Source organism: Setaria viridis, chromosome 3, assembly GCF_005286985.2.
Source record: "Setaria viridis chromosome 3, Setaria_viridis_v4.0, whole genome shotgun sequence".
Classification (NCBI taxonomy): domain Eukaryota; kingdom Viridiplantae; phylum Streptophyta; class Magnoliopsida; order Poales; family Poaceae; genus Setaria; species Setaria viridis.
This window is the reverse complement of record NC_048265.2, coordinates 4,464,491-4,490,866: the sequence shown is the minus strand read 5'-3', so window position 1 is coordinate 4,490,866 and position 26,376 is coordinate 4,464,491. Positions and strand designations below refer to the sequence as shown.

Below are 26,376 nucleotides of genomic sequence, written 5' to 3'. Positions count from 1 at the left end.
GTTCCCGGGGCGCCGAAAGTGGAGGCGCGCCTGTGAGCCTGCTGACGCCTCTCACCTGGGCCCACAACGCCGCTGTCTCGCCCGTGACCGCTCTGTGCACCCAGCAGCCTGCACCCGCCGCTCAAGCGACGTGCGTTGGCAGCCTTCCGGCGTTTGGGCGGGAAACTGGCGAGGGATTGCAGCCGCAGCACGCGAGCTCGGGTCTGTGCGGCGTACACGACATGTCGCTCGCGGCCCTGTCACCGCGACGCGACTGCCACGTTGTGGAGCTGCAAGACCCTATGGTTTTCGAATCGCAGCTGCCTCAGGCCTCTCCGACCGGTGGTCCACCGCCCAACTCGCCCGTGCACGACCCGCAAATCGCCTCCGTCCGCACCTACTCCCGCCGCCCGGGTCACAGGAAAGGCCGCGCCCTCGCCGCGGACGCCGGGGTGCTGTCCACTCCACCCCCTGCGGGAGGCGACGCCGGGACGCCCACTACTCAACAGTGGACCCCGGTGAACAGGCGCCACTCCCCAGGCGAGGTAGCCCTCCATCGGACAGCCACCGGGCACGACACGAGTTCAGGTGCACACTCCGGAACGCGTGTCGCGGCGAATTCCAGCAGAGACGGGGCGCCAACACCACCGCCATCTCCCGGAGCGGCTGCCATGGCGAAGACTTCAGCGTTCCTCACCGCCGTACGTTTGGCGCTTCAGGCACCGCTCGCAATCAGAGCCACCTCCGGCAGCGTTGCACACGCCACCGCCGCGCCGACGCCACGACGTAGCGGCCGTCTGGCAAGCCAAACTCAGAACGTGAACGTTCGACCATCTAAGAGAGGCGAGGTCCTGGTGATGAAAAAGCTTGGAATCATCTCTAGAGAAGAGGACACGTAGCGAGCACTGAACGGCGAGTTCGATCGCTTCCTCGCCACAACAATGCAACCGCAGCATTTTGCGGCGCTGAGGGACATATTCCCGGCTACAAATGCATTCTCTGACGGCGAGCTGCTCAGGATCGCATCACAGGCAGGAGCAGCGGTCTCTGCGCACTGAAGCTCCTTCAGCAAAACGCTTTCGGGTTGCAATTGCCATGGATCAATGCAACTATAACATTTTAGTGTGGAACACCCGCGGCCTGAACGCGCGAAGCCTATTTATACACTTTTCCAATGGCTAGATAGTGTTGCCTAGCCTATTTATACCTCTTCCCCGGGTCATCTGAGCTACTCTTGACACCCTGAAGACTTCAAGCAGCCCCTGAGCAAGTGAGAGTGTGCTAGAGCCAAAAGTGATTTGTGATTTGCAAGATTAAGGACTTCTCTTAGTGTTTGAGAGTGATAAGGTGCATCTAGTTCGTGGCTGAGCTTAGTGCTGATCAAGTGAAGCATCGAGGCTTATTACTCTTGGTGGTTGACGTCACCTAGACGGTCTTGGTGATTTGGAGGTTCTTGGTGAGCTCTTGGAGATTGTGGGAGCCCAAAGAGGAAGATCTTGTACACAGTTTGAAGTCCGCCGTTTCGGAGATGGAGAAGGGACACTCTTAGTGAGCACTCAAGTCTTGGTGGCTTGAGGGGGAGCAAAACCCTTAGTGGGTGCTCCAACATGGATTAGGGGGGAGCGTCAATTCCTTGATACCACGGGAAAAAATCCGGTTGTCTCGTGTCCTCTCTCTTTATATTTCAGCACTTTCTTTGAGCATTTACTTCCTACAATTTACTTGTTTTGCTCTTGTTCTTGTTGTGTTTGTTTTGCTCATATCTTGCCTAGGTTACACAATATACATATATATATATATATACATATATATATATACATATATATATATACATACATACATATATATATATATATATATATATATATATATATATCTTAGTATGCCATTGCTAAGTTTTATCTTTGATAATGTGCTTAGTTCATAGGTTTGAACCTTATGGTTTGGGCATCACTAGTTATCCAGGTTAAAGTTTGTTTTTCTCATTCTAGAATTTTTTAAAAAAAGGCCCAATTCAATCCCTTTCTTGGACCACCGATCCTTACAATCACCATGGCCAGGGCATATGACTTCTTCATCATCCTTCTACCCTTTGCATCCATCGTCATGCACTCTCACACTAAGTGCACTATAAATAGCGACCCAGATGACTAGATGTCACTACTACATAAACGAACGTACTACGTCAGTCAGCCCCTATAAATGGATTTTTCAGAGACCGGCCTAAGGAGCCGGTCAGTAAATCCATTTTCTAGACCAGTTAACACAAGGAAACGGCCACTGCAAATGCATGGTTTCTATAGCCGTTTGCGTAGGGCCGCTTTTTCCAATGACGTACAGTGTGCCATCTGTGTGTACTTTCTGTGTTTGGCCGTCCAATTATACATACACGCGGCTATATAGCCACAGGTGGGTTAAACAAGTTATTGCAAGTTGATGGACACGTCAGCCAGTAATACGTATGCAGTTTCAAAACGAAATTTGAGCACCGTATGCGTGTGTATAGAGTACACGTGAAAAGTAGACCAATTAGCTTAGTAGGAGTATTTAACAAGGACGAGACGAGAGGACGAGACAAAGACTATAGCTGCTAGATAGGTCAACAAAGAAAATTGGTTCAGGAAACAAAGAAAAAAAGATGGGTTAAGTCATGCCAAGTTGGAAAAAAGTGATCGGATACATAACTTAATAATGGTAACGGTACCGGGACATCGTTGACTTCCATGTCCCCACATATATATGGTTACACTAAAGTATATAACTACTGTCCGTCAGGTGATCCTGACACAGAGTAGAAGATGGCGAGTAAGCTGACGTCGAGCCGGAGCTTCCACCTCGAGAAGTCTCTCTTGGCGACGGCCGCGACGGCGAACGACTGCATCGAGCTGAACACGCACTGCACCGCCGTCACGAGCATCTTGTTCGGGTACTCCTTGAGCACTGCAGCCTGCAACGTTCAGTCGACAGGCATGAACGGAGCAATTCAGCCGCTGCTTGCCGTCAGAACTTAAAAATGTTTTTTTAAAAAAAAGAGTTGAACAGGAGGGGTATATATCGTTTAGAAATTAAAGAAGGTCAAGACAGAACTTGGAACAATGTTGTTGGCTGCAGACAGCTGCTGTTAGCACGCAGACTAACAAAAATTCAAATGCAGAATCTTGATCTGAAACCTGCGAGGATAGCAACAAATCTTGTACTAAACAACTACTCATGCATCCGCTAGTGGAACGGCGGCCGACCTGCATGCATGACGATCCAGAGAGACCACGCCACGTTGGCAACGACCATAAGGAACGTCCATTTGACCCATGCTCCCCCGGGTCGTAGAGTTTTTGCTACTGATGGCGATGGCCCTGAAGCGTGAGAGGGGAAGGCGCGGTGATGGTTGGCGGGGCTCAGCCCCGGCCCGGTGTACAAGGCGATGACTAGGACTCCGGCGAGGCAGAGCGCCACGCCGGTGAGCTTGGCTATGCCTGACCAGCTCTTGAGCTTCACATGTTCCATCCTGCAGCCAAGTGAAGAAGAAAATTTTAACTCAACCATACATCGCCGGATTATTTGACCTTTGTTGAAATGAAGGCTGCTGCTAGCAATATAAAGGGAGTACCTCAATAGCAGCGCCAGGAAGAAGGTGATGGCAGGCGCTGAGTTGTCAGTGGCAGATGCCACGGTTGCAGAGGTGAACTTGAGGCTCACATGGTACAGGTTTAAGCTTTAGGTAACCCTGTAAGTAGACAACAAAACAGAAGTTACGTCAACAAACAGACTGATCTTGATCTGAATATGAACATGCTTACCCGATCAAGGCGCAAAAGAAGAGCTTCAAGAGCACCATAAATGACATCGATCGTGCTTTTGTCCTATGAATCAATCAGTTTTCCCTTCTTTATTAATTAACGCAGTATGTTTCAGAAAAGAACTCCGTAGTTGGCTGTACGTTAGCTGTTGAGAAGAATGGCGAGAGGTAGCAGGAGGACAGAGCCAGCAGCCTGGCGATAGAAGACGAAGACGTAGGAGCTCATGTCATGGTCGAAGGCGGCCTTGCTGACGACGAACATGCCGGTGTAGATCAGTTGTATGATGATGGCCACACCATAGGGCTTCAAGCTTGCGTCCATAGCCACTTATAGTTACGCCACATAGGAGAGACAGGGCTACCTGCTAGATGTAGATGGGGTTATTTGAACTTTGAATGTTCGCGGTAGAAGAGAGTAATTAGAGTTTGTGCGTATATGAATATGAAAGAGAGAAGTTTGTTGGGTGTTTGTGACCTGCACTGCAATGCTGTCCTATTTTAATCTCTGGTCTTATGGGATCTGAATCGACCGAGAAATTACCTTCGGTAACTTGTGTGCAACTGTGACTGAGAGTCATCAAAAGATTTATCTATGCTAGATTACGAGTTGCATTGGTCCTGGTACAACTTACTCTCTCTGTTCCAAATTATAAATCATTTTATGTTTGATCTTCCAAATTATAAGTCATTTTATGTTTGATCAAAATTATAGAGAAGATCACAAAGATTTATAGCATAGAATAGATATATTATGAAAATATATTTAATGAAGGAACTCATGGTACTTATTTGGCATCATGAATGTTAGCACTTTATTTAAATTTGGTCAAACTTGAGATACTTTGACTCTCCAAGAAAGTTAGAATGACTTATAATTTGGAATAGAGGGAGTATATATTTTGTTTCAAAAGCTAGGTTCAGTTCATATTAGCATGCCTTTGGTTTGCGTTTTCCTTTTGCCAAGCACATTGGAGATAATGGACTAACTGATGAACTAGTAATTAATTACCATATGACACAAGAAGCCACCAACCAAGAGTGGAGTGTGAATCAATCATGCATCACGACCAAATTCATCGATCACCCCATAAAATGTGACTGCGTGGTGTTTGCAATTGGATGGGATGAAGGTTGAAAACACACTCATTTTTTTTAATTTTTTTTTTAAAGAGCAGCCTCTCATGACCTCATCTTATTAGCTAGGTTTTGCCGAGTAGATAGAGAGGAAGGCCCTTCAGGGATGGAACCGAAGTTAATTTGAATCACATTATGTACCATGGATCTAAATAATTATCTTCATAATTTGATACCCTTTTTATCTTCTTATTTACATTTATTTGATGCTACTGAATATTAGCATCATTTTGATGGCAATTGAAATTTTGAATTTTTTTTTCTGTAGTACCAATAATTTACTATTTATTGCCACTTCCCGCCATTTCGGTCCAGGTCTGTTAACTGATGATATGGAAAATGGTCACCATGCCCCCTTGTCTTGTGTATTATTCATATCCAAGTCCATCGAATGGATTGTTCACACTTGTTCATCTGGTGTGGTACTGTTTTTTTTTGAAACGTAAAGGGGCAGGAGCACTGCCATATCATATAAAGAGAGAAATGAGTGAACCGTTTACATAAATAAGATTACATGATGAAATATAAACTCTGATCTCATAGCTCTAAGATGCACTATGCTGCTCCTAGTCGACACTCGGCGTGCCACAGGCCTTCTGTCGAAGTTGAATTTCTTCTTTGATAAAGAAGAAAACTTGCAACTCAGAGCACTAAATTCCATCGAAAATCCTCCTATTACGCTCTTTCCATAGATTCCATGCCGTGTAAATGAGAACTGCTGCTGTTGCTCGTCTCTTTTCCTTCGCGGCCGCATTGATGGATGAACACCACCATGTCTGAAGCTCTGAACCGGCCAATGGCACAGTAACCATACCACTTGCCCAATCACTGACCTTTCGCCAAACTTGCAACGCGAATGGACATTGGAGACACAAATGTGTAGCAGTTTCAGGCTCCACCTGGCAGAGAGGGCAGACAGGGTTGCATGGCCAGTTTCGTGCAAGAAGCCTGTCAGCGGTTAAGATCCTTTGTTGCAGCAGTAGCCAAGTGAAAAACCTGTGTTTGCCCTCAGTTTGCGCCCTCCAAATAGCTGCTGGTTGGAATGTGCAATAGGATCCTCTGAACTGAGCTAGATACGGTATCTTGGCACTGTACTCTCCGTTTGCAGACCATCTCCAGGCAATTGCATCAGGCTGATCATTTAGAGTTATGTTCTGAACTGAGTCCCACAGTAAAAGAAACTCTGCCATTTCTGTAACTGAATTCATTCTCCAGAGCCCTCTAGTCCAATTGTGCTCAATGATCTCCTCATGGACTGTCTTATTCTTTCTCCACGCAAGATTGTAGAGATTTGGGGCGATGTCTCTTGGAGCTTTACCATCCAACCAGGAGGAATTCCAAAACTGCGCTGTGTGGCCATTTCCAATTGTAACTACTGTGCTGACTCTGAAGAGTTGCAGATCAACTTCATTAACTGGTGCATCGCTTGTAGCTGAAGTTCTATCCAGTTCTCGCCACTGGTACCATACCCACCTTAGCCTCAGTGCTCGGCTAATGTTGTGGATCGTCGATCTTATTTGTTCCTTTTCCTTGCCCTTGTTCTTCTTTGATTTCCACATGATTCTGCTTTTGTTCATCCTGTGGATCGTCGATCTTAGTCACCTCCCTCTCCCTGCACGGCTCAATCTTGGACTCCTTGCTTTTACCCCATAATACACTGTAAAGGCCGCCAACAAGCAAGATTCCCCCTATAATGCTGCCGCAAAACATAATTAACAGGAGAAGGTTCTTCATTTTTTTTTAATATAATCTTCAAAGATCAATCCCAGTCAATAGAATTGGGATATGTACCTGCCGAGGTGGACGATCTCTCCCAAGAAGGAGGAGCAGAATACTGTGAAGATGAAGCAGAATGGGGTCCATGCTGCGAGGAAGACGGGGCCTTTCATCTCCACGCACCAAGCTTGCAGGTAGTAGCCCACTCCCATCACTACAAACCCCTTTGAAAAAAAAAGTTGACTCACACTTGAACAAAAGTTGAGATGAAAAAGAAAGAAGAGGAATGCAGCAGAACTTACCGAGTAGAAGATGGCGAGCAAACTGACGTCGAAGCTGAGCTTCCACCTGGAGAAGTCCCTCTCAACGACAATGGCGACGACAAACGACTGCACCGTGCTGAAGAAGCACTGCGCCGCCGTCACAAGGATCTTGTCCGGACACTCCCTGAGCACCGGAGCCTGCGTAATAAGGATCCATAAGGTAGCAGAGAATTAGCAGTTTATGATTGCAGATTGTACAGAATCTTGATCTGTGAAATCGACAAGATGGTGAGTGACAAAGTTGTGCTGTCGTGCTCATGCATCGATGAACTCTGCGCTGCAGCGAGCGAATAGACTGACCTGGAGGACGATCCACAGAGACCACATCGTGTCGGCAAGGACCATCAGGAACGTCCATTTGACCCACGCACCCCGTGTAACATCATTTGCTCCTGATGGCGCTGAAGCCTGAGAGGAGAAGGCACGGTGATGGTTGACAGGGCTCATCGACGGCCCAGCGTAGAAGGCGATGACGAAGACCCCGGCGAGGCAAAGCGCGACGCCGGTGAGCTTGGCTGCACCTGACCAGCTCTTCAGCTTCACATGTTCCATCCTGCGCAAGTAACAGCTACCAGCTCTGCTTTAGTTGAAGATGATACTTGTAGCAATAATGGAGAGCTTGGAAATCTTGAATAGTTCAATGCCTCAAATAACAGCAGCTCTGCAAACAAGTAGCAGTACCTCAGTAGCAGAGCGAGGAAGAAGGTGACCGCAGGCAGCGAGTTGTCTGTTGCGGATGCCACAGTGGCAGAGGTGAACTTGAGGCTTACATGGTATAGGTTTAAGCTAAATGTGATCCTGAGGACAAGGAAAATGCCAACATATTTCAGCTCATCATCCTAAAATTTGTCTCTCCATCTTTAGACATGAAAATTGTGAACGATCTCAACATGTATGTTAGTATGTACCTATACTTACCCGATTAAGGCGCACATGAAGAGCTTGAATAGCATCCAAGATGACATGGACCGGGCGTAGCTCCTACAATTCGGTCAGATATACCAATATAACACTGGGCAGCAGGACTCATATTTTATCTTTACATATGTATAAAATTTACCTGCGGCGGAGAAGGGCGAGAGGCAAAAGGAGGATGGAGCCAGCAGCCTGACGGTAGAACATGAAGACGTAGGTGTTGATGCCATGGTCGAAGGCCGCCTTGGATACCACGAACATGCCGGTGTAGACGAGCTGTATGGCGATGGCAACAGCAGAGGCCTTCATGCTTGCGTCCATGCCAGGCAGACCTCCGATATGATCAACCTCTTTGATTTGAGATACTACGAAATGACTTGTGTTTCTTCAAGTCGTCTTATTTAATCTCTCTCCGTCGATCTTTGTGGATCTGAATCGATGGAGCATCATCAGTATTGGTCAATGCAATCGTTGGACAGATAGCAGCTGCCTGCCTCGTGCCGAGTAATCAAACATTTACAGCTGCAGCCTAAGCGTCATACTAATACTAGTACAGTACGCTAATTTTGTCTACAAGGGAGCAAGGTAGCATACTCGTTGTCATGCAGCTAGCTGGTCAAATCTACAAGCAATTAGATGCACATGCAACTGTCTAGTTGCAAATTGCAATGCATATGGACAAGGGCTGAGCCCTTCAACTCCAAAAAAGGATAGAGAACAAACCTACCGCTCCAACACACTTGTTCAATAATCACCGATGGCCTGGGTTTTTCTGTGACAGCTGATCCAGTCAAGGAAAAAGAATTGAACCAAAACCGCCAGGGAAATTTTCCATGACGCTCACCGTCAGGAGTAAGGAGTGCTCTGTCAGGGATAATCTGTCAGGTAAGGGCAGTCCACCTTGACGGAAAACCACCATAGATGTTTTCCGGATGGTCAGCCCGCCACGAAAGGATGTCTGCCACCGGTACTCCATATAATCGCCACGAATGATTTCCCATTTAGGTCGCGCCATAGTGGCGGGAGCGCCAAGTATCAGAAGGTGCATTGAGGCCAAGGATGAGGTGGGACGACGAGGAGCCTGCTTATGAGCTGAGTAGCCGGCCGGCGCTTAGTCATGCTTGAACAAGTGTGTAACAGTTGCTCGAGTTCTTCTTAAAATTGGAGATGACAAGTTGTAGGACACATGTCACCATCTCAAAGCTTGCATACAGGCGAAGTGAAATCATGAAGGCGCTTTCGGCCAAAAAAATCATGAAGGCGCTCGATCTGTCCGATAGAAGACAAATTCAAAAAATACTAGACACACCCTAGAGTAAATTGTTCATCAATTATTTTACATGATCTTCTAGGAGCTACATAAGAATACATGAGAATTCTTCCAACGTGTTACAAAGATTAATGGGTGGGTCTCAAACTACTCCAAAAGAGTATGCGAGAAATCATTCTTTAACACTTTAAATGGATGTTTGGTCAAGAATAGATATAAGAAGCTCCCATTTGAATACTACCCTTTGATGATTGCCAAATCTCCTGTTTGATTCCGTGTGAAGAAAATCTTTTAATATAATCTCGATTTTTTGAACCGTACTTATAAGAGACGATTGCTCTAAAATATTTAATTAGGACAAGTTTGCATTTGAGAACCATCAGGTGAGAAAATCGTATTTATTCTATTCAAAAGTAAGAGTTAGCATCTTCGTAATATAATCTCGATATTTTTTTAATTTCCTTAATCCACGATGAAATTTCTAAGTATTAACCAGCATGAGTTGCAACACCCAAGGAATCATTGGAACGTGTCCTGAAGATATGTGTGGTGTGAATGGGCAGCAGGAATGGCTTGGGCTTGCTGGTTCTCCTTGTTGTCTTGCAGTGTACCTATGGTCTAGGGTCTGCTCAATGATCACCCAGCAATATTTTATTTCTTTTTTTTTTACAACCAAGATAGATGGCCTATTTTTATAGGCATCATACTCAGTAACGCTACAACCAAAATTGTACCCATGTTGTGTGGTACACCTCTACACTTGCTCAACCCCCAACGCTGATGTTGATTTCTCTTGCTCTTTGTTTCCATCATCCTTCTCTTGTGATTTCTTGTGTCCCTGCTCATCTTGCATTTCATCGGTCATCTTCGCCATGCTACTCATCAACGTGATCCTAGTCTCCCTGCTTTTAGCCCACAACACGCTGTAAAGCCCGCCAACCAGCAGAGCTCCACCCACAATGCTGCAGCCATATATGAAAGTGAATGCAAATACAAACCAAGGTTCATCGATCTCCCTATGAGTTCATCCAAACACCAATGCAATGCATGCAGCCCGGTGATGTTTATTTTGTTACCTGCCAAGGTGGACAATCTCTCCCAAAAAGAAAGAGGAGCAGAATATTGTGAAGACGAAGCAGAGTGGGTTCCACATTGCTAGAAACACGGGGCCTTTCATCTCCATACACCACGCTTGTAGATAGTAGGACACTCCCGTCACCACAAACCCCTGTCAGATCCCACCGTCAATTCGATGAGCATCCATCCGTGCAGTAAGCAAAGCGGATCGTTAGTTATTTTATCATAATTAAGCATGGATTTTAATCCTAGTTATTAGTAAGAAAAGGGGTTTAAAAGCACGTCAATTGTTGTTACAGTGTAAACGATGGCGATGAAGCTGATGTCTAGCCGGAGGTTCCACTTGGAGAAGTCTTTCTCAGCCACCACTGCGACGACGAATGACTGCACCGTGCTAAACACGCATTGTGTCACCGTAACTAGCATCTTATTGGGGTACTCTTTGAGCAGTGCGGACTGCATATATAAGAATATTTGATCAAAAGTACTACAAAATAACCAGCTATCAGCCCATACTTTGCTGCTTGCAGTAAATAAACTTTTTTTTTTAAAAAAAAATGGTAAGCTCCAAAAGGATAGTGAAAAAATACATGCACTTGGCGTGGTTTATTTTTCTTTACAAAAACTAATTTTATAAGTATGGTTTGTCCTGGAACTGCTCGGTAGACAGCCCTGCCTTTCTTGTGTTCATCTTTGTGCATTAGATGGGGATCGGACTACTAGTAGAAATTCTGATTTAATGCACATGCGGCTAATAGAAAAGCAGCAGTTGTGATCTTGTTTAGTTGAAAACGATGTTAAAATCAGACCCCCAAATCCCACTAACAACATGTCACTATTGTACCTAACCAAATTATTTGTCTTCTTTTGTACTTTTAACTCTAACTGATGTGATCTTACACATATATATCTTTAACAACATGCAGTGGAATCCACGTGAACAATGAGCAGCAGGAAATCAAGATTGGGATGCTTGGACGTTAGCGAGCATATACCTGAAGGACGATCCAGAGGGCCCATGTGACGTTGGCGAGGACCATGAAGAAGGTTCCTTTGATCCACGTCATCCTGCTCGGAATCTTGCTGTTAGTGGCGTGGGCGACAGCGAAGGCGCGGTGGGGATTCACGGGGCTCAGCGCCGGCCCGGTGTAGAAGGCGAGGATGAAGACGCCGGCGAGGCAGAGCGCCACGCCGGCGACCTTGGCCGTGCCGGAAAGGCTCCGCAGCTTCACCACCTCCATCCTCAGCAGCAGCGCCAGGCAGATGGTGACGACGGGCATGGAGTTGCTCGACGCAGATGCCACCGTCGCCGACGTGAACTTCATGCTTACGTTGTACAGGTTCAAGCTAAATGTATTCCTGGAAATCGCATCAGAAATTCAGAACTGATTCCAAAACACATGCATACCAAAAACACAATAATCTGAATCTGAAGATGCTTACCCGATCAAGGCATAGAAGAAGAGCTTCAGGAGCAGAACCAAGGACAAAGACCGCACATTCTTCCTGCAAATAATCCCTTGAATTTAGTGTAGAACCACCAGATTAGTTTATTTCTACTCGTTTCATCAGGTGTCTGCAGGTTACCTTTCGAGGACAATCGCAATGGGGAGCAGGAGGAGCGACGCGGCGACCATTCTGTAGAAGATGAAGACGAAGGTGTTCATCCCCATGTCGAAGGCTGCCTTGGAGACGACGAACATGCCGGCGTAGATAAGCTGAATGACGACGGCGATCACGTAAGGCTTCTTCGCGCCCATCTCCACGGATTCTCAACGAACAGCCGAAAGAAGAACGCAATGAGCTGTGCAAGTCCTGTCTGATGTATGAGAGCGAGATAGCAACTCAGAATGTATACAGTCTGAACTCTGATATAGCACTAGCAGGCCAGATATTTGGGTGTAGCTAGACTGTAGTCGTGTATATCCGTTTGCTTTCTTTCGTCGATCTCCATTAAAGGAGAAAAAGCTAGCCAACAAAGCAGGAAAAAGGAGAAGTCCGTAGTACTCCAACCGTCGTTGGAGTCTGAATCGTCAGCCTCATTGTTGCTACCGGCGGCTTCCTTCTTTTACAGGACACCATTGCATCATCTTTAACAGTTTCCGCAACTGAACTTGACCGCCTACTAGTGTTTACACCTTTATGAGTGCTGTACAGTGAAGCTATTCCTTTATAAAAGCTATTTTTATGTGAGTATATGCAGCTACTTGATCGATTTAAACATACTGGTAGTCAAACTTTTGAGTGTTCTAGGGTACGGTATGGATTTTAGAACTCCGATATCCGAATTGAAAATGAAGGAGCAATTAACTCCTAAACACGAGAACTCTGACATCGCTGTCTGAATCGATCCTGATGGCGTGGGCTATCCCAAGCTCCAAACAGCAGTAGCCATAAATTTTAATCATACTAATTTGCTGAATAATAATGCATCTGTGATGATGATCGATCATCGGTCGCTGCAAGAAACATGTTATACGGTACCATAGTATGAACCAGCATGACCTTTGATTTGCTTGACCAGGTTTGGGACTAGTCTAGCTAGTCAATTATATATAACACTTGAAGGATTCAAACAGCGTGCATCCAGACTGTCACTCTGGCTTCTTGACTACTGGCACAACAATATACTATGGATGAATTGAGTTAGCTAGGCCATGCGTTCTTTGAAATTTGGTTAAACTGATGGACTCCTGAAACTACGCTGTCACACCAATAGAAATGGTAGCATTTTTCTTTATTTTCCTCAAAAATAGCCTCAGTTCCCTATTTGAATTTGAGTGTACAAAGTCTTAAAAAACACCTCGCATGACCATAGTAGTAAACCAGAGAGGATTTCTAGTGGATCATTCACTGATTCAGAGTGTGAGGTTGTTTGTGATAATTAACCTTGAAGTTATTTTCAAGGTTTTTAGAGGTCCTACCTCGATAATTATTTTTTCTTTATTGAAGGGAAAAAAAAAACGCCCAGCAGGCCCAGTTCACCCACAGACCACTGTTTCAGTCCGGGGCTTAGTCAATTTCTGGCTCCACTCCTGAATGCAACAACATATTTAATGGAGTACAAGAGAACATCAAGTAGAAACAAAAGTATTTGACACTCGCACCACAACTGACAGGTGCAGTAACTTTTAAATTCTCTCGTGCCAGTGCATGTAACACCCGAAATTTTAAAGAATTCAAATTCATTAAAATTTGCTCAAATTAGGGTGTCATTTAAATTCTAGGCATTTAATTTCATTTTCTTTAAATTAATGAATTCATCATAGGAGTTATTTGTGCATTCATGCTGGAGCATAATTTTTGATTGTTGGAGTTTGAACCAAAATTTGAATTTCAAATTTAAATTCAATTTCCAAAACCATTTCCTTTTTCCTTTTTCCTTTTTCTTTTTCTTTTTCTTTTTCTTCTTCTCCTCCTGGGCCGCATCTTTCTTTCCCTCCCTTTATTCTTCTTCTTCCGGCCCAGCCCCTTTGCTCCACCTTCCCGCGCGGCCCAGCTGTGCAGCAGCTCCTCCGGCCTGTTTTCCTCGCTCGCCAGCCCCCCCTCCGTTTTCTCCTTGCCGGCCAAGCTCTCCACCTCCGCGGCCCGCCGCTTCGCCTCCTCCCCGTGGCCCGCGAACGCGTGCGCCGGCCCACGCAGCCGCCCCGGCCTGCGTAGCTCGCCTGCTCGCCCGTCGCCTCAGGGCCCGCGAACGCGCGCCGGCCCACGGAGTCGCGCCGGCCCGCTTTCCGCTTTCCTCCTCCGGCCTGACGGGTGGGCCCCACCCGTCATCTCCTTCCTCCGGCTGTATCCGGCCGGGACTCTCCCGCAACCACCGCGCCGTCGTCTCCGGAACCCCGTCGGCCCCGCTCCGATTTCTTCACGTGATTCAAACCCGGGGCCGCTCTATCTCCAAGCGCGCCGCCCCTATATAAACCGCCGCCCCTCCCGGTCCCCAACACCCGCACCCGCAGCACCCGAAACCCTAGCCGCCGCGAGCTCCAGCGCCGCTGCCTCTTCCCCGCCGTCTAGCGCTGCCTCCGGTGAGCTCCGGTCGCCATAGACCCCTAAAACGAGTTCGTCGCACCCTCCTCTTTCTTCTGGTGCAATCCGCGCGCCAAACCATGCCCCGGAGCGCCTTTTCGGCCAACTTCGGCGACCTCGCCGTCGCTCGCCGCCGCTCGCCGTCGCCGGCTGCCCCTTTTCCGCCGCCGCTACGAGTCATCGTTGACCGCGACCGTCGGATCAAGATCCGACGGCTCGTAGCGAGTCAAACAAAGACCGCGTAACGGTCAACCGCGCCGCGCCGCGCCTTTTTGCTCTTAAGCCCCCACCTTTTCCGCAAATCAACCCGCGGTCCAGATCGCGTTAAAATTAATTCTAGATCTGCCCTCGCACTTTTCGGTTTAACCCTTGAACTTTCCCAAAATCAACCCACCGTCCGGATTTGAGTTTTGCGCGTTAGACCTTCGGTTTATACGCGTAATTACGTATAAGCTCTCGGTTTTCACGGTTTGGCCCTAAAAGTTTTGGTTTTCTCACAGAAAAGTCCATAGATCTTGTTTTAATCATATCTTTTGCATCTTAACTCTGTTTTTCGCGTTCTTTATGTCCACGTGTTCGTTTTAAAGCGTAGATCAACTTTTCAAGCTTGTTTTCTCTGTTTAACTGTGATTGGTGTATTGTTTCTTACTTTCTGTCCATGTTTGCTTGCATGTGCCCGTGTGATGCGTGTAGACGTCCCGCAGTTCGAGGGAGTTGAAGACCAAGCCTTCGAAGAGTACGAATAGCAGGAGCAAGGCCAAGAAGGCAAGTCGTGTCCTTGATCACTACTTTTCGTCCTATACACCTTTTACTTTCTCTTACTCAACATTTATGCTATGCACATGTTAAGAGTAAATTGATGGGTCCCAATTAAGGTTCGCCTAGATTGATTTACCTTTGCCTTGACCAACCGGTTTACTTTATGTTGGGTAGCTCATGCTTAGTGCTTACTTGGTGTGGTGGTTTAACTAAACACAATGTTTAATCTTGCTTTACTTCTGTTATACCTTTCATTAATACAAGATCATGTATGATTAATCGGAACATGGAGCGACCACCCAGGAAAACAGTGCTACCACAAGACTAAATGGCTCTGGTCTTGGCTGAATAATTAGAAACTCTAGTTTGGGGTAATCTTACCGAAAGGGCAAGAGGGGAGGCGTTGATGGGATATAGCACTCGCTCTCTTGGGAAGTGGGCTTGGCTAAGACACTATACCCTCTAGGGGACTGCTATGTTTCACTTCGATCTGAAACCTTAGCGGGTTACCACATTGCTAGAGGATCTTTGTAAAGGCCTCGTAGCGTCCCTATGCAATCACACCTCGGAAGTGTGGTATGGTGCCTTGCAAACACCGCACGGTTGGGTCCAAAGTTCTTTTGAACTTTTACGCGACTTGTGGGTAAAGATGTGCCACCTCTGCAGAGTGTAAAACTGATTGATCAGCCGTGCTCACGGTTAAGAGTGGCCTGGACCCTCACATGATAATATTATCGGAAGATGGATTTAACTTGTTGTCATTTCATGCATATGTTGTTTACTTTATTTATGATCATGTTTAATTTCGGGTGGTATAAACTTATACTTAGTTAATTGCTAATAAAACTTGACCAACTTAATTAAAAGCGAATGCTAATTATGCCTTAGCCATACCTTGATTTGCCTTACACTACACTATTCCCCACGACTTGTTGAGTACCAACCATAAGTGTACTCACCCTTGCAAAACTGCTGTTCAGACCAAGCTAATTGGGAGGAGGAGTATCTACACGACTTTGAGGAGTTCTAGGCGTACGTTTCTTCAGTCAGCTGCCTGTTGGAGTCGTCGTCTTTGGAGTTCCGCTGCGTAATAAATTAAGCTTATGTTTTATTGAGACTTTCGGTCATGTAATAATGTTTAATACTCTCTCTATTTGCTTTAGCACTGTCTTTGTTATTCACTATTGTCGTACATGTGTGTAACTTGATCCTGGCGCACATGTATTTAATGCACTCGATTTTGTTCTTAAAATCGGGTGTGACAGTGCAATAAACAATAAAAACTGCAACAGGCAATATCTTTGAGAAAGTTACACTGAATTGTAACATTATCACATTTAGATAGACCAGAGGCAACATTTTTAACAGCATGTTGCAAAATTGTACAACTTGGCTGCTAAAAGCATTAAAAAACATAGTACCAACGCTTCAAATAACATAAATACAAAGCAACAAGCCAGCAAAAGATATTTTTGCTGCAAGCAGTGCAAAGGAGCACCTGGCTTTGACTTGAAATAGTGATGGTGTTCCACATTTTGAGCTTCAAAATAGCAATGAAGATCTGGGAAATTTGACACTAACGACGGTTCAGTGCCTACATGCATGGACCTAAGCAGTAGGTCTGCTGAGCGTGCACTAATCCAGTTCCTAGCTCCTATCAATGTGAAATCCAGTTCCTAGTTCCTACTTTGGATGAAGTAAGAATCTTTTTCTTCTATATCTCCTATGAATGTGGTAATTTTTGCACTTTTTCTCTCCAATTAGTATCCGTATGTTGATAAATAGATATCGCTAAGGGCTAGAATCAGATGGAAATTATATTGATCATCATTCCATCACACTTGTTCAACTATTGATGCTGATGTTGGTTGCTCCTTCTCTTGAGGTTTATGGTGACCGTTCTCATCATCTGCATCATCCATTGTATTCACCTTGCCACGAGGTGCATTTTTAATCTCCTTGCTCTTACCCCAGAGCACACTGTAAAGGCCGCCAACCAGCAGGATTCCTCCGATAATACTGTCACAAAAACAACAAGAGGAAGATCCTCCAGTCCATGAATCTCATCCATGAAAGAGCGATATATATGCATCCAACTTATTTACTGCCATTAGAGTACTGACTAATAACAGTCTAGATATATAGTTACCTGCCGAGGTTGACAATCTCCCCTAGGAAGAATGAGGAGCAGAATATTGTGAAGACGAAGCAGAGTGGGTTCCAGACGGCCAAGAAGACGGGGCCTTTCATCTCCACACACCATGTTTGCAGGTAGTAGGTCACTCCAGTCACCACGAACCCCTATTAGAAGCCATCATCAATTTAATGAACACCATGATAAGTAATTTCTGCTACCAAATTAAAGCAGTACTAATTCAATGATTAATCCAAAGCAATCAGGTGATTATTACGTTGTAAAGGACAGCAAGTAAGCTGATGTCGAATCGAAGACTCCACTTGGAGAAATCCCTCTCCGCCACCACCGCGACGACGAACGACTGCACCGCGCTGAACACACACTGCGTCACTGTCAGGAGCATCTTGTTGGGGTACTCCTTGAGCAGGTTGCCCTGCAGGACGATCCAGAGGGACCACGCCATGTTGGCGAAGACCATGAGGAATGTCCCCTTGATCCATACCATCCTGCTTTGAGCACTACTAGTCGAGGCCGAGGCGTGGGAGGCGGCGAAGGCGCGGTGGTGGTTGACAGGGCTCAGTGCTGGACCAACGTAGAAGGCAATGACAGAGACTCCAGCGAGGCATAGGGACACTCCGGCAAGCTTGGCTATGCCTGAGGAGCTCCTCAGCTTCACCACCTCCATCTTCAGTAGCAGCGCAAAGCAGAAGGTGACGACAGGCATGGCGTTGGTGGTTGCAGATGCTACAGTTGCGGATGTGAATTTCAGACTCACGTTGTACAGGTTTAGGCTAAACGTGATCCTACAAAAAGATAAAGGATTCATATGTCTCTGCTACTTAGCTAGTTAAGCAGTAGTAGAACTAATTGACATGCATGCATACCATACCCGATTAAGGCTAAGAAGAAGAGCTTCAAGAGCAACCCAGGAGACAAGGATCGTGCATTTTTCCTGCAAAAGGAAATACCTCTCAAATCTCAGAACTGTTTCATTTCATTTCAGCAGAAGTTATAAACTAAAATCGATCACAAGCTCTTATATATAAGCTAGTTTGATCCTTCAGTACCTTTCGAGAAGAAGCGCGATAGGCAGGAGGAGTGATGCGGTGGCCTGGCGGTAGAAGATGAAGACGTAGGTGTTCATGCCATGGTCGAATGCCGCCTTGGAGACGACGAACATGCCTGTGTAGATGAGTTGTATGATGACGGCGATCACGTAAGGCTTCTTCGCATCCATCTTGATCGGTCGATATGGTTCTTCAACACAAAGCACGAGCAGCTAGCTGCTAAGTAGCTTGATCTCTGCAAGGAGGAGATTGATGGAGGACTAGCTAGTCCGGGTGAGACCTACTGGCTACTGCCTGCCTTGTCTGATACACACACATACTCTATATAGCAGAAGAATGAAGATATTATATATAAGTAGTAGCGTGTGGATGCAGGACTGACCGCCTGTGGATGTATATAATATATGTGCAGGTGTGTCATGTATGTGCGTGTTGCGAGCTCAACTAATTTAGCTAAAATTAATGACCTGTTTTTCACAAATGAGTTGTGTTCATATAATCAGACCAATTAGCAATTAGAGTGGCTGCTAGCTTCCTTGCTTCAATTTCGCATAACCAGAAATGCAAGCAAAAGGAAAAAAAAATTATGTATATGCGTATGTGTGTCTGAATCCATATTTAATCTGCGGCTGCTTGCAATATAATGAAATATTTAAGGAAATTAGACGCTACAGCGTGGCACACTGTATCCTTTGCAAGCAAAGTCGCATCATATACGGAGCAGTGCTGTACTGCGCAGTGGTCAGTTGGGACCAAGAAGCTACATTAGCTCTAATAAATTGGCTTCTAATTGTGCATGCAGACCATGTTGCTGCTAAGCCATCACCAGCATATGGCCGTATGGGTCAGTGATACTTTGTTTTGGACTTTTAGTCATAAAGTTTGAATTCTGAATATATGTGTGTGTTTCATATTTGTTTTTTTTAAGTTTTTCTGATGGACCATATATTCTTCTAGACCTGGAAGACGGAGCAGCCAGTATAAATAAGTAAAGGGCCGGCCATAACAACAGTTAACAAAGCAGGTTGATTGACCTGGCAAGGATCCGATGACCGTACCTGCTAGTATATTTTAGCCTGTTCAAAATTGGTAGTAGCTCTTGATTATCTTAGGTAGGTGAGTAATTGTAATCAGCTTTGATTGATCAGACTTGAGAGACCAGTCATCAGTCAACCCTAGTTGAGAAATAGCTTGAAGGATTCAAACACAGCATCATCAATAACAATGCTACTAAGTACTAATGACATATACGTCCATGCATGATTTATGAGGGTGTGCATTCATACTTAAGTGAGAATTTTGTCCGGTGCGCTTCAGATTTGACATCCTGTAGCTAGCCAGTGGAGTACACATCCACTATCTACGCTATCTAGCTAGGATCTAATTAGGCCATGTGTTGCTTCAGCTCTACTACAAAATGGAACCTTAGAAATTAAGTTGTGATCTACTCACTCCATTCCAAATTGTAGGCTGTTTTGGATTTCCTAGGCTCATAGATGTTGTTATGCATCTAGATAAAGTGTATAGCAACATCCATGAACTAAAAAAGTTAAACAACTTACATTTTGGAACGGAGGGAGTAAGAGGTAGGCTTTCCCCTAAAATAAGATTATATTACAGCTAGCACCAGTACGGCAGGCACTTTCCAAGTTCAGGCCTTCCATATATTTCGGGAATGACCAGAATTCTTTAGAACGTCAGCATGCAAAGCGCCGAGGAATAAATCGCAAGTAGCCAAACTATATACGATCAAGTTGAATCCCAAAATCCGGCTGAAAGCATGTATTGGAACTTGCTCACACTGAAACTCTTGAGCCCAAAAGCGGACCTAGGTTCAAGCAAACAAGTGTCCTAACTAGACCTTGACCCTTAGTTTCCTCTTATACTACAATGTTTGCAACAAAATCATAACCATAAGAGGGAATCCGAAGCCGCATCAAACAGCATTTTTTTTTCACGAGCTCCTGCTTCTACGGAGAAGCAGCTTGGAGCGGGAGCGTAGCTAAATGGTCACCCAAGACTCAGACAGAGAGAGAGAAAAGGAAGGGGATAGCGAAATCTACCAGCTTCAGCTTTGTTCTTTTGATGGGAAATGACAAAGACCTCTACAAATATAACCCTACTACTACCTAAGATTAAACAAACAGATCGGATGACTAGATATTCCAAATCGCATTCAAGAAAATGTCAGCCTTCTGACCCATCCGCGGGAATCGAAGATCAATGCCGACCATCCGTAGCTCCCTGTTTTGTTTTTCTAAGCACGATTAATGCTTTGCTAACTAGTACACCTTGGACCACTAAAACTGGGACTTTCATTGAGTACTCGACGTAGACAGCGCTAGATTAATCTAATTACCAGCTGCTGGATTTTAGCAAGGTACAAACCATGTTATTTTGTTATTTTATCTATTTCAATGGTGTTTGATACATAGTTTAAGGGTGTGGGTGCATGCATTCGTAGAGGGTGAGTGTACAATGCTTATGCCTCTGTATTATGTATTTATGTTTTGCAAAAGAAAAATGTAATGACGACTTTAGTAAGAAGAGAGGGAAAAAAGACTATATATACTACATTCTCACTGCTCGGCTCTAAGTTCTTTTTCAATTTTTAGTGTATTTGAAAACTCATCAGCTCATATATATACTATTTCCTAAACAAAGGAAGAAAAAAATAACTATAGCACAAAACGAAGAGAAGAAACTATAGTATCTGAGCAACACAGGTAGATGTGTTTCGTAAATTATTTGATCATTAGATGTAATGAACAGCATAACAACATTTTCTAATAACGCAACAATATACTCCCTCCGTTCCTGTTTATAAAGCGCACACGCATATTAAGAATCAGAGTTTACAATCTTTGATCAATAATTTAGCCAATAATTTTTTATTTTTTAAACGTAAATTTGACATGGTTGGATTTGTAATCAAATACACTCTCCAATGATTATAAGTTTATAACCATAAACAATATAATATAGATAAATGAATGGTGAAAATCTAATCCGTACCTTATTATATCATGCCTAAACAGGAACGGAGGGAGTAACAACCACTACATGCATAATTAATCACCAAAATTTGGCCCTTCAGCTGTGGTTTTACGAAAGGCGATCGAGAAGGTATGAGATGCATATTCCTCCTCACGCGCTCTTGCTCTTCTCCCTCCATATACAGATTTGCTGCTTCTTCCATGAACAGAATAGTTGGGCCGATGGAGTGTGGCCAGCATCATATCCACGTTACCTACCGGCGGCGGCGGCCGCCGGCAAGGGGCAGAGCTGCCGGAGCACAGCATCGGCACGTCGCCCACTAGGTTTTCCAACTACACAGGTCTACAGCTATTTTGCTCTTTGCTCGTGGGCCTCAGATGGGCCATAGTTCTCATTTGGGCTGGATGCTACAATTTCAGCCCAATACAACCACATTACTTTGCACGCGGAATTTCTAAGTACACGACAAATGCATAATACTAGGATATATAGGAGTACACATCATAGCACGTATATGTACGTACATATACAGTACGCGTATACATATGCGTGTCTGAGATGAACTCTGATCATCCGACCTGATGACGCAGCGGCGATGCCTCCATTGCAAACAAGTCCTTGAGCTGCGTCTCCTCACCATCTTTGTGCTGCTGTTGCTTCTCCTCGTCGTCGTCGTCGTCGTTGCTGCAGACGCCACCGGTGCTCTGATGCTTCGGTGCCTCCTGACTAGGCTGCGGCGGCGGCGGCGGCGGCTGGTGCAGGTGGTCCTTGCTCTTTCCCCAGAGAACGCTGTAGAGCCCTCCGACGAGGAGCGCGCTGCCGAGGAGGCTGCCGAGGTGGACGATCTCGCCGAGGAAGAAGGAGGAGCAGAATATGGTGAGCAGGAGGCCCAGCGGGTTGGACATGGCCAGGAACACGGGCCCCCGCTTCTCGATGCACCACGCCTGCAGGTAGAACGACACGCCCGTCACCACGAAGCCCTGCAGATATTTATATATATATATACAAAAATCCATTCAGTCAGTCAGTAACAGACTAACAGGGAGTCCATCGATCAGGTCTGAAACTCTGAATTGATATTGCGGACAGAAATGAAAGAAGAATCATCACTGCTACACTCACGGAGTATCCGACGGCGAGGAGGCCGACGTCGAGCTTGAGCTTCCAGGCGGCGGGGTTCCTCTCGACGGCGACGGCGAGGAGGAAGGACTGGGCGGTGCTGAGCATGCACTGCACCAGCGTCGACAGCAGCTTGTTGGGGTACTCCTTCAGCAGGGAGGCCTGCAGGACGATCCAGAGGGACCACGTTGTGTTGGACAGCAGCATCAGGAACGTGCCCTTGATCCACGTCCCCTTGCTGCTGCTGGTGCTCGCATGGTGCTCGGCGGCGCCGCTGCCGGCGAAGGCGCGGTGGTGGTTCACCGGGCTCATGGACGGGCCCGTGTACAGGGCGATGGTCAGGACGCCGGCAAGGCACAGCGCCACGCCGGCGGCCTTGGCCATGCCCGACGGGCTCCTCAGCCTCACCACCTCCAGTCTGAAAAATGTTCTTGGCAGTCAACAAGAATGTTTATATCCACTCAGTTTGGTAAGTGGGGGCTCAGTGGCTTAATTACCTCAACAGGACTGCCAGGAAGAAGGTGACCACAGGAACAGAGTTGCTTGTTGCCGATGCCACAGTTGCAGAGGTGTACTTTAGGCTTATGTTGTACATGTTCATAGTCAATGTGTTGCTGCATATTCCAAGATAGGCCACAAAATCATTCCAACCTACTCAAAAGGCATTTAATTTTATCTTCCTAGCAATACTGATCAGGTGTTACATACCCTAGCAATGCATAGAAGAATAGCTTCAGAAACAACCGGAACGACATGGATGGCGCATTCCTCCTGCAAATCAAAATAACAGCATCGATCGATGATAACACCAATCATATATATGTTATTTGCCGTTTTGCAGACTGCTAATAGTTAATAATAAGTTACCTTTCGAGAACAATGGCGAGGGGCAGCAATAGAACAGTGGCCGCTGCCTGGCGGTAGAAGATGAAGACGAAGGTGCTCATCCCATGGTTGAATGCCGCCTTGGAGACGACGTACATGCCGGCGTAGATCAGCTGAATGATGATGGCAACCACATAGGCCTTCTTGCTGATATCCATGGCCTACTCGATCTCTGTTCAGAATGAGATCGCCTAGCAGCTATAAATGCCCGGCTTCTCCTGAGAGATCGAGCGAGGCGGTTTGATGGACCAGTGGTTGTGAAGCAAAGGAGTGCAGGGGGCAGCCTTATATAAAAGATGAAGATGCTGCATCGTCTGCTGGCCTGGTTGGATGTTCCAAATAAAGTGGAGTGTGTGTGGCTTTTTCCTGGCTTCCTCTGAATCACAATTTTTTGTGTGTGCTTGAGCAAAAGTCATCTTCCTCTCTCCCTCTGCCTTTCCCTTGTTGGATCGGAAAGAGTACGTGATGTTGTTGCCTTGGCCCTTTGGTTATGTCACTGCACTGCAGATGCTAATGAGTGGCCAGTGAAAGATACTAGCAGCAAGTGCATGCTGGAATGATTTTTTGTAGCTCCTGCATATGTATGCTGCAAAGATACATGTGGTCATGACCGGTGTTTAGTGGACTTATTATTATTGCAAAGAGTCATTATTAATATAGGACGCCATGTGCCCATTCTACTTTCTTTACATTTTCCGAAAAGCCGTTCTATTTTCTTTGTCTTTATTTCTCCCCTGATCTTACCATCTGAAACGGGAGTGTTTGTATATTTGCTAGCTCATTGATCATGCGGGAATGAACAAAGTGTGTTTAATTTCCTGATATTTAGAATCACCAAAAGCTTCATTCAGTGGTCTTGCATGCATCATGTGGGTGACGACACACTAGCATCTCGTGTACCTGCATAGTATACGCAAGTCCCATGCAGTTCCAGTGCTCAGTTTTATAATACAACATCAGCAAGCAAATCCAACAATAAAACTAAAGGCGCCTTTATTTGTTGAGAAGATATTCTTCCCCCCAGCTGATCCATGATATCTCGTTCCTGCCACGCATGCGTGGGGATGCAACTTGTTTAATATATAAATGATAAATCCATCAAGACCAGGCAAACTTGCATTTTCTCTAGGCATTTATTTGTTGGAGGAAGCATCCTCTGCCTGCCCCTTTGTTTAAAAATGGACATTATGCGATTTAGTTGAGAACTGGTTCCATGACAAAAAAAAAAAAAAAGGAGCAACATCTATAGGCCGGCTAGGCGACAGAGCGCACCAAACATGAACTTATGCATGTTATCTTCTAAAATCTTTTTCAGTGCTATAGGAACGCATTCAGCAGATCACCATTCACCACCTGTTGGATTGATTCCATGGCAAAGCTTTCCATCGTTTCTTTGTTCCTTTTTATCTCTGGCCTTGCAGATCTTTGGTACGTCCATATCTTCACAAATGACATGACTTATCAACTGGGCGCTCTCTCTTTTTCACTGACAGATAATAACAATGAACAGAAACTAACCTTTGGAAAATTATGATTGATTTACACAAAAAGGAGTACCTTGATCCGGAGATTAATTCTTAACATATATATATGTACCATTTGTTGGGAATCAAGATCAACCCTTATGGGGGAGATAGATTTTGTCTTTCTGAATCTAATAAAATTTATAGTGCCACCACAAAAAGAAGGATGAGAAGAAGTGCTTGAGCGGGACCCGGTCAAGCTTTGCCTAACAGGATCAATCATCTGCAAGTGATTTTAAAGTTGGGGCGACTTTACATTACATATATTGAATTGATCATCGTTTATTAAATTGGACAGAAACTATCACACCAATCTACTATCTCAGTCATCTTTCAATTCAATCAGCCATTTTAATGGCACTTTTCTGTTTCAAGGGGAATGTGGGAGAGTTCGAAGGCTGCAAGCAGCTTCTCTTTTCATTTTCTCTATATCTTTTTTTTCCTTTTTCTTTCCTTTCCTTTTTCCTTTCCCCCTTCTTTTGAAGGGCCCTAAAAAGCCCGCCAACTAACAGGTGCTTTTATTTGCATGATTGGGTGGCAATACTACATCAAGCTGATAATACTAGGTTGTAAACAAATTAGACTTACTAATTTTATGAAATGCATGGGAGGACTATTTATTTATTAATTTCTTCACTGATCCTATAATATCGTGATCCTCCTATTTGATATCTGTTTTGCTCTTGTATTTATTAACTTTGCTTGGAAGAGACATTAAATATAGTCTAAAACTAAACATAAGGGTTTGAAAAAAATCACTTAATAGTGTTGCCAACAAATGCAAACTAAATTTGAAATAGATAAGAGAAACATGTGAACAATATTTGGTCAATTAAAATGGAGGCTTTAGTTAAAGTGGTGGCTTTCTGGGCTATTCAAGCTAGCCCTTTTAGCAGAACTTTTCTGATTGTGCAGTTTTCTATCATAAACCATAATCATTGTTAAGTCTCATCATCCTAGAGGCTGTCCCGGATCAAATTAACTTTTGAAAGTCCACAATAATAATATAAAAATATAATCAACCTAAGGAAATTTGGTGGAACTCAAAAGCTAGCCATGGAAGAACGAAGTCAAGACACGAGGACCAGCCATGGAGGCTCTTTCATTTGGTAGGCCATCAAGGGAATATGCATGTTCTTTGCATGTGTCACGCCCAGTTTTAAAACAAAACTAAGTGCTACCTATATGTATGCCAGAATCTAATTTCATATATACAGTGACATCATTAGTGAATAACAGCAACAGTATCATGTAAAGAAATATAAATAAAGACTTACGAGTCTATCAGAGAGATACAGCTTAATCCTAGAAACGGAGGCTCCAAACTTCACAGGCAATTGACTGGGGGCTGCGTATGTCTAGAACTCAGCATCATTTCAGAAAACTTCATACACCTTCTTCTTCTCAGCAACAGTAAGCAAGGGTGAGTACACTTATGGTTGGTCTCAACAAGACCACAAGAAATAACCAGAATAACGATTTAAGTCCATCTTCAAGTTTATTAATCATGTGAGGGTCCAGGCCACTCTTGACCGTGAGCACAGCTGATATATCAGTTTTAGACACTCTGCAGAGGTGGTACATCTTTACCCACAAGTCGCGTAAAAGTTCAAAAGAACTTTAGACCCAACCATGCTGTGCTGATCAGGCACT

General features: G+C 45.0%; 3 protein-coding genes and 1 pseudogene across 5 annotated transcripts; all 4 read right to left on the bottom strand.

Annotated features, from left to right (window-relative positions):
* Positions 1-2,697: 2,697 nt before the first annotated feature.
* On the bottom strand, positions 2,698-4,097 carry LOC117848195 (WAT1-related protein At5g64700-like; annotated as a pseudogene).
* Positions 4,098-5,385: 1,288 nt separating this feature from the next.
* Positions 5,386-8,254, bottom strand: LOC117850477 (WAT1-related protein At5g64700). The gene is made up of 7 exons (XM_034732300.2): positions 8,009-8,254; positions 7,867-7,929; positions 7,630-7,746; positions 7,249-7,501; positions 6,928-7,086; positions 6,701-6,849; positions 5,386-6,605 (listed from the first exon to the last, which is right to left on the bottom strand). The coding sequence occupies exons 1-7, from the start codon at positions 8,182-8,184 to the stop codon at positions 6,401-6,403; spliced, it is 1,122 nt and encodes a 373-aa protein (XP_034588191.1). The 5' UTR covers positions 8,185-8,254; the 3' UTR covers positions 5,386-6,400.
* Positions 8,255-9,759: 1,505 nt separating this feature from the next.
* LOC117847412 (WAT1-related protein At5g64700) lies at positions 9,760-12,132 on the bottom strand. 3 transcript variants are annotated; one of them, XM_034728616.2, is made up of 6 exons: positions 11,798-12,131; positions 11,654-11,716; positions 11,206-11,569; positions 10,508-10,594; positions 10,210-10,361; positions 9,760-10,095 (listed from the first exon to the last, which is right to left on the bottom strand). In XM_034728616.2, exons 1-6 carry the CDS (start codon positions 11,968-11,970, stop codon positions 9,888-9,890), a joined length of 1,047 nt encoding a protein of 348 aa, XP_034584507.1. In that variant the 5' UTR covers positions 11,971-12,131; the 3' UTR covers positions 9,760-9,887. The 3 variants fall into 3 exon arrangements, with proteins under 3 accessions (XP_034584507.1, XP_034584506.1, XP_072148672.1); XM_034728615.2 differs by having other exon boundaries at positions 10,508-10,666; positions 11,798-12,121; XM_072292571.1 differs by lacking the exon at positions 10,508-10,594 and having other exon boundaries at positions 11,798-12,132.
* Positions 12,133-16,295: 4,163 nt separating this feature from the next.
* LOC117847101 (uncharacterized) lies at positions 16,296-23,495 on the bottom strand. The gene is made up of 10 exons (XM_034728260.2): positions 23,183-23,495; positions 23,024-23,086; positions 22,813-22,929; positions 22,319-22,733; positions 21,769-22,176; positions 18,200-18,411; positions 18,022-18,084; positions 17,407-17,935; positions 17,145-17,296; positions 16,296-17,014 (listed from the first exon to the last, which is right to left on the bottom strand). The coding sequence occupies exons 1-10, from the start codon at positions 23,356-23,358 to the stop codon at positions 16,831-16,833; spliced, it is 2,319 nt and encodes a 772-aa protein (XP_034584151.2). The 5' UTR covers positions 23,359-23,495; the 3' UTR covers positions 16,296-16,830.
* Positions 23,496-26,376: the final 2,881 nt, after the last annotated feature.

Bases quoted from the DNA above. Each gene is read 5' to 3' on its own strand.
- LOC117850477 (XM_034732300.2), bottom strand. From the start codon at position 8,184: ATGGACGCAAGCATGAAGGCCTCTGCTGTTGCCATCGCCATACAGCTC. The intron at 7,930-8,008 runs GTAAATTTTATA...ACCGAATTGTAG, and splicing joins CTCGCCCTTCTCCGCCGCAG to GAGCTACGCCCGGTCCATGT. The intron at 6,606-6,700 runs GTACATATCCCA...GTTTTGCGGCAG, and splicing joins GAGATCGTCCACCTCGGCAG to CATTATAGGGGGAATCTTGC.
- LOC117847412 (XM_034728615.2), bottom strand. From the start codon at position 11,970: ATGGGCGCGAAGAAGCCTTACGTGATCGCCGTCGTCATTCAGCTTATC. The intron at 11,717-11,797 runs GTAACCTGCAGA...GATTATTTGCAG, and splicing joins ATTGCGATTGTCCTCGAAAG to GAAGAATGTGCGGTCTTTGT. The intron at 10,362-10,507 runs GTAACAACAATT...GGGATCTGACAG, and splicing joins TCATCGCCATCGTTTACACT to GGGTTTGTGGTGACGGGAGT.
- LOC117847101 (XM_034728260.2), bottom strand. From the start codon at position 23,358: ATGGATATCAGCAAGAAGGCCTATGTGGTTGCCATCATCATTCAGCTG. The intron at 22,177-22,318 runs GTGAGTGTAGCA...AAATATCTGCAG, and splicing joins TCCTCGCCGTCGGATACTCC to GGCTTCGTGGTGACGGGCGT. The intron at 17,297-17,406 runs GTAATAATCACC...GGCTTCTAATAG, and splicing joins TACTTGCTGTCCTTTACAAC to GGGTTCGTGGTGACTGGAGT.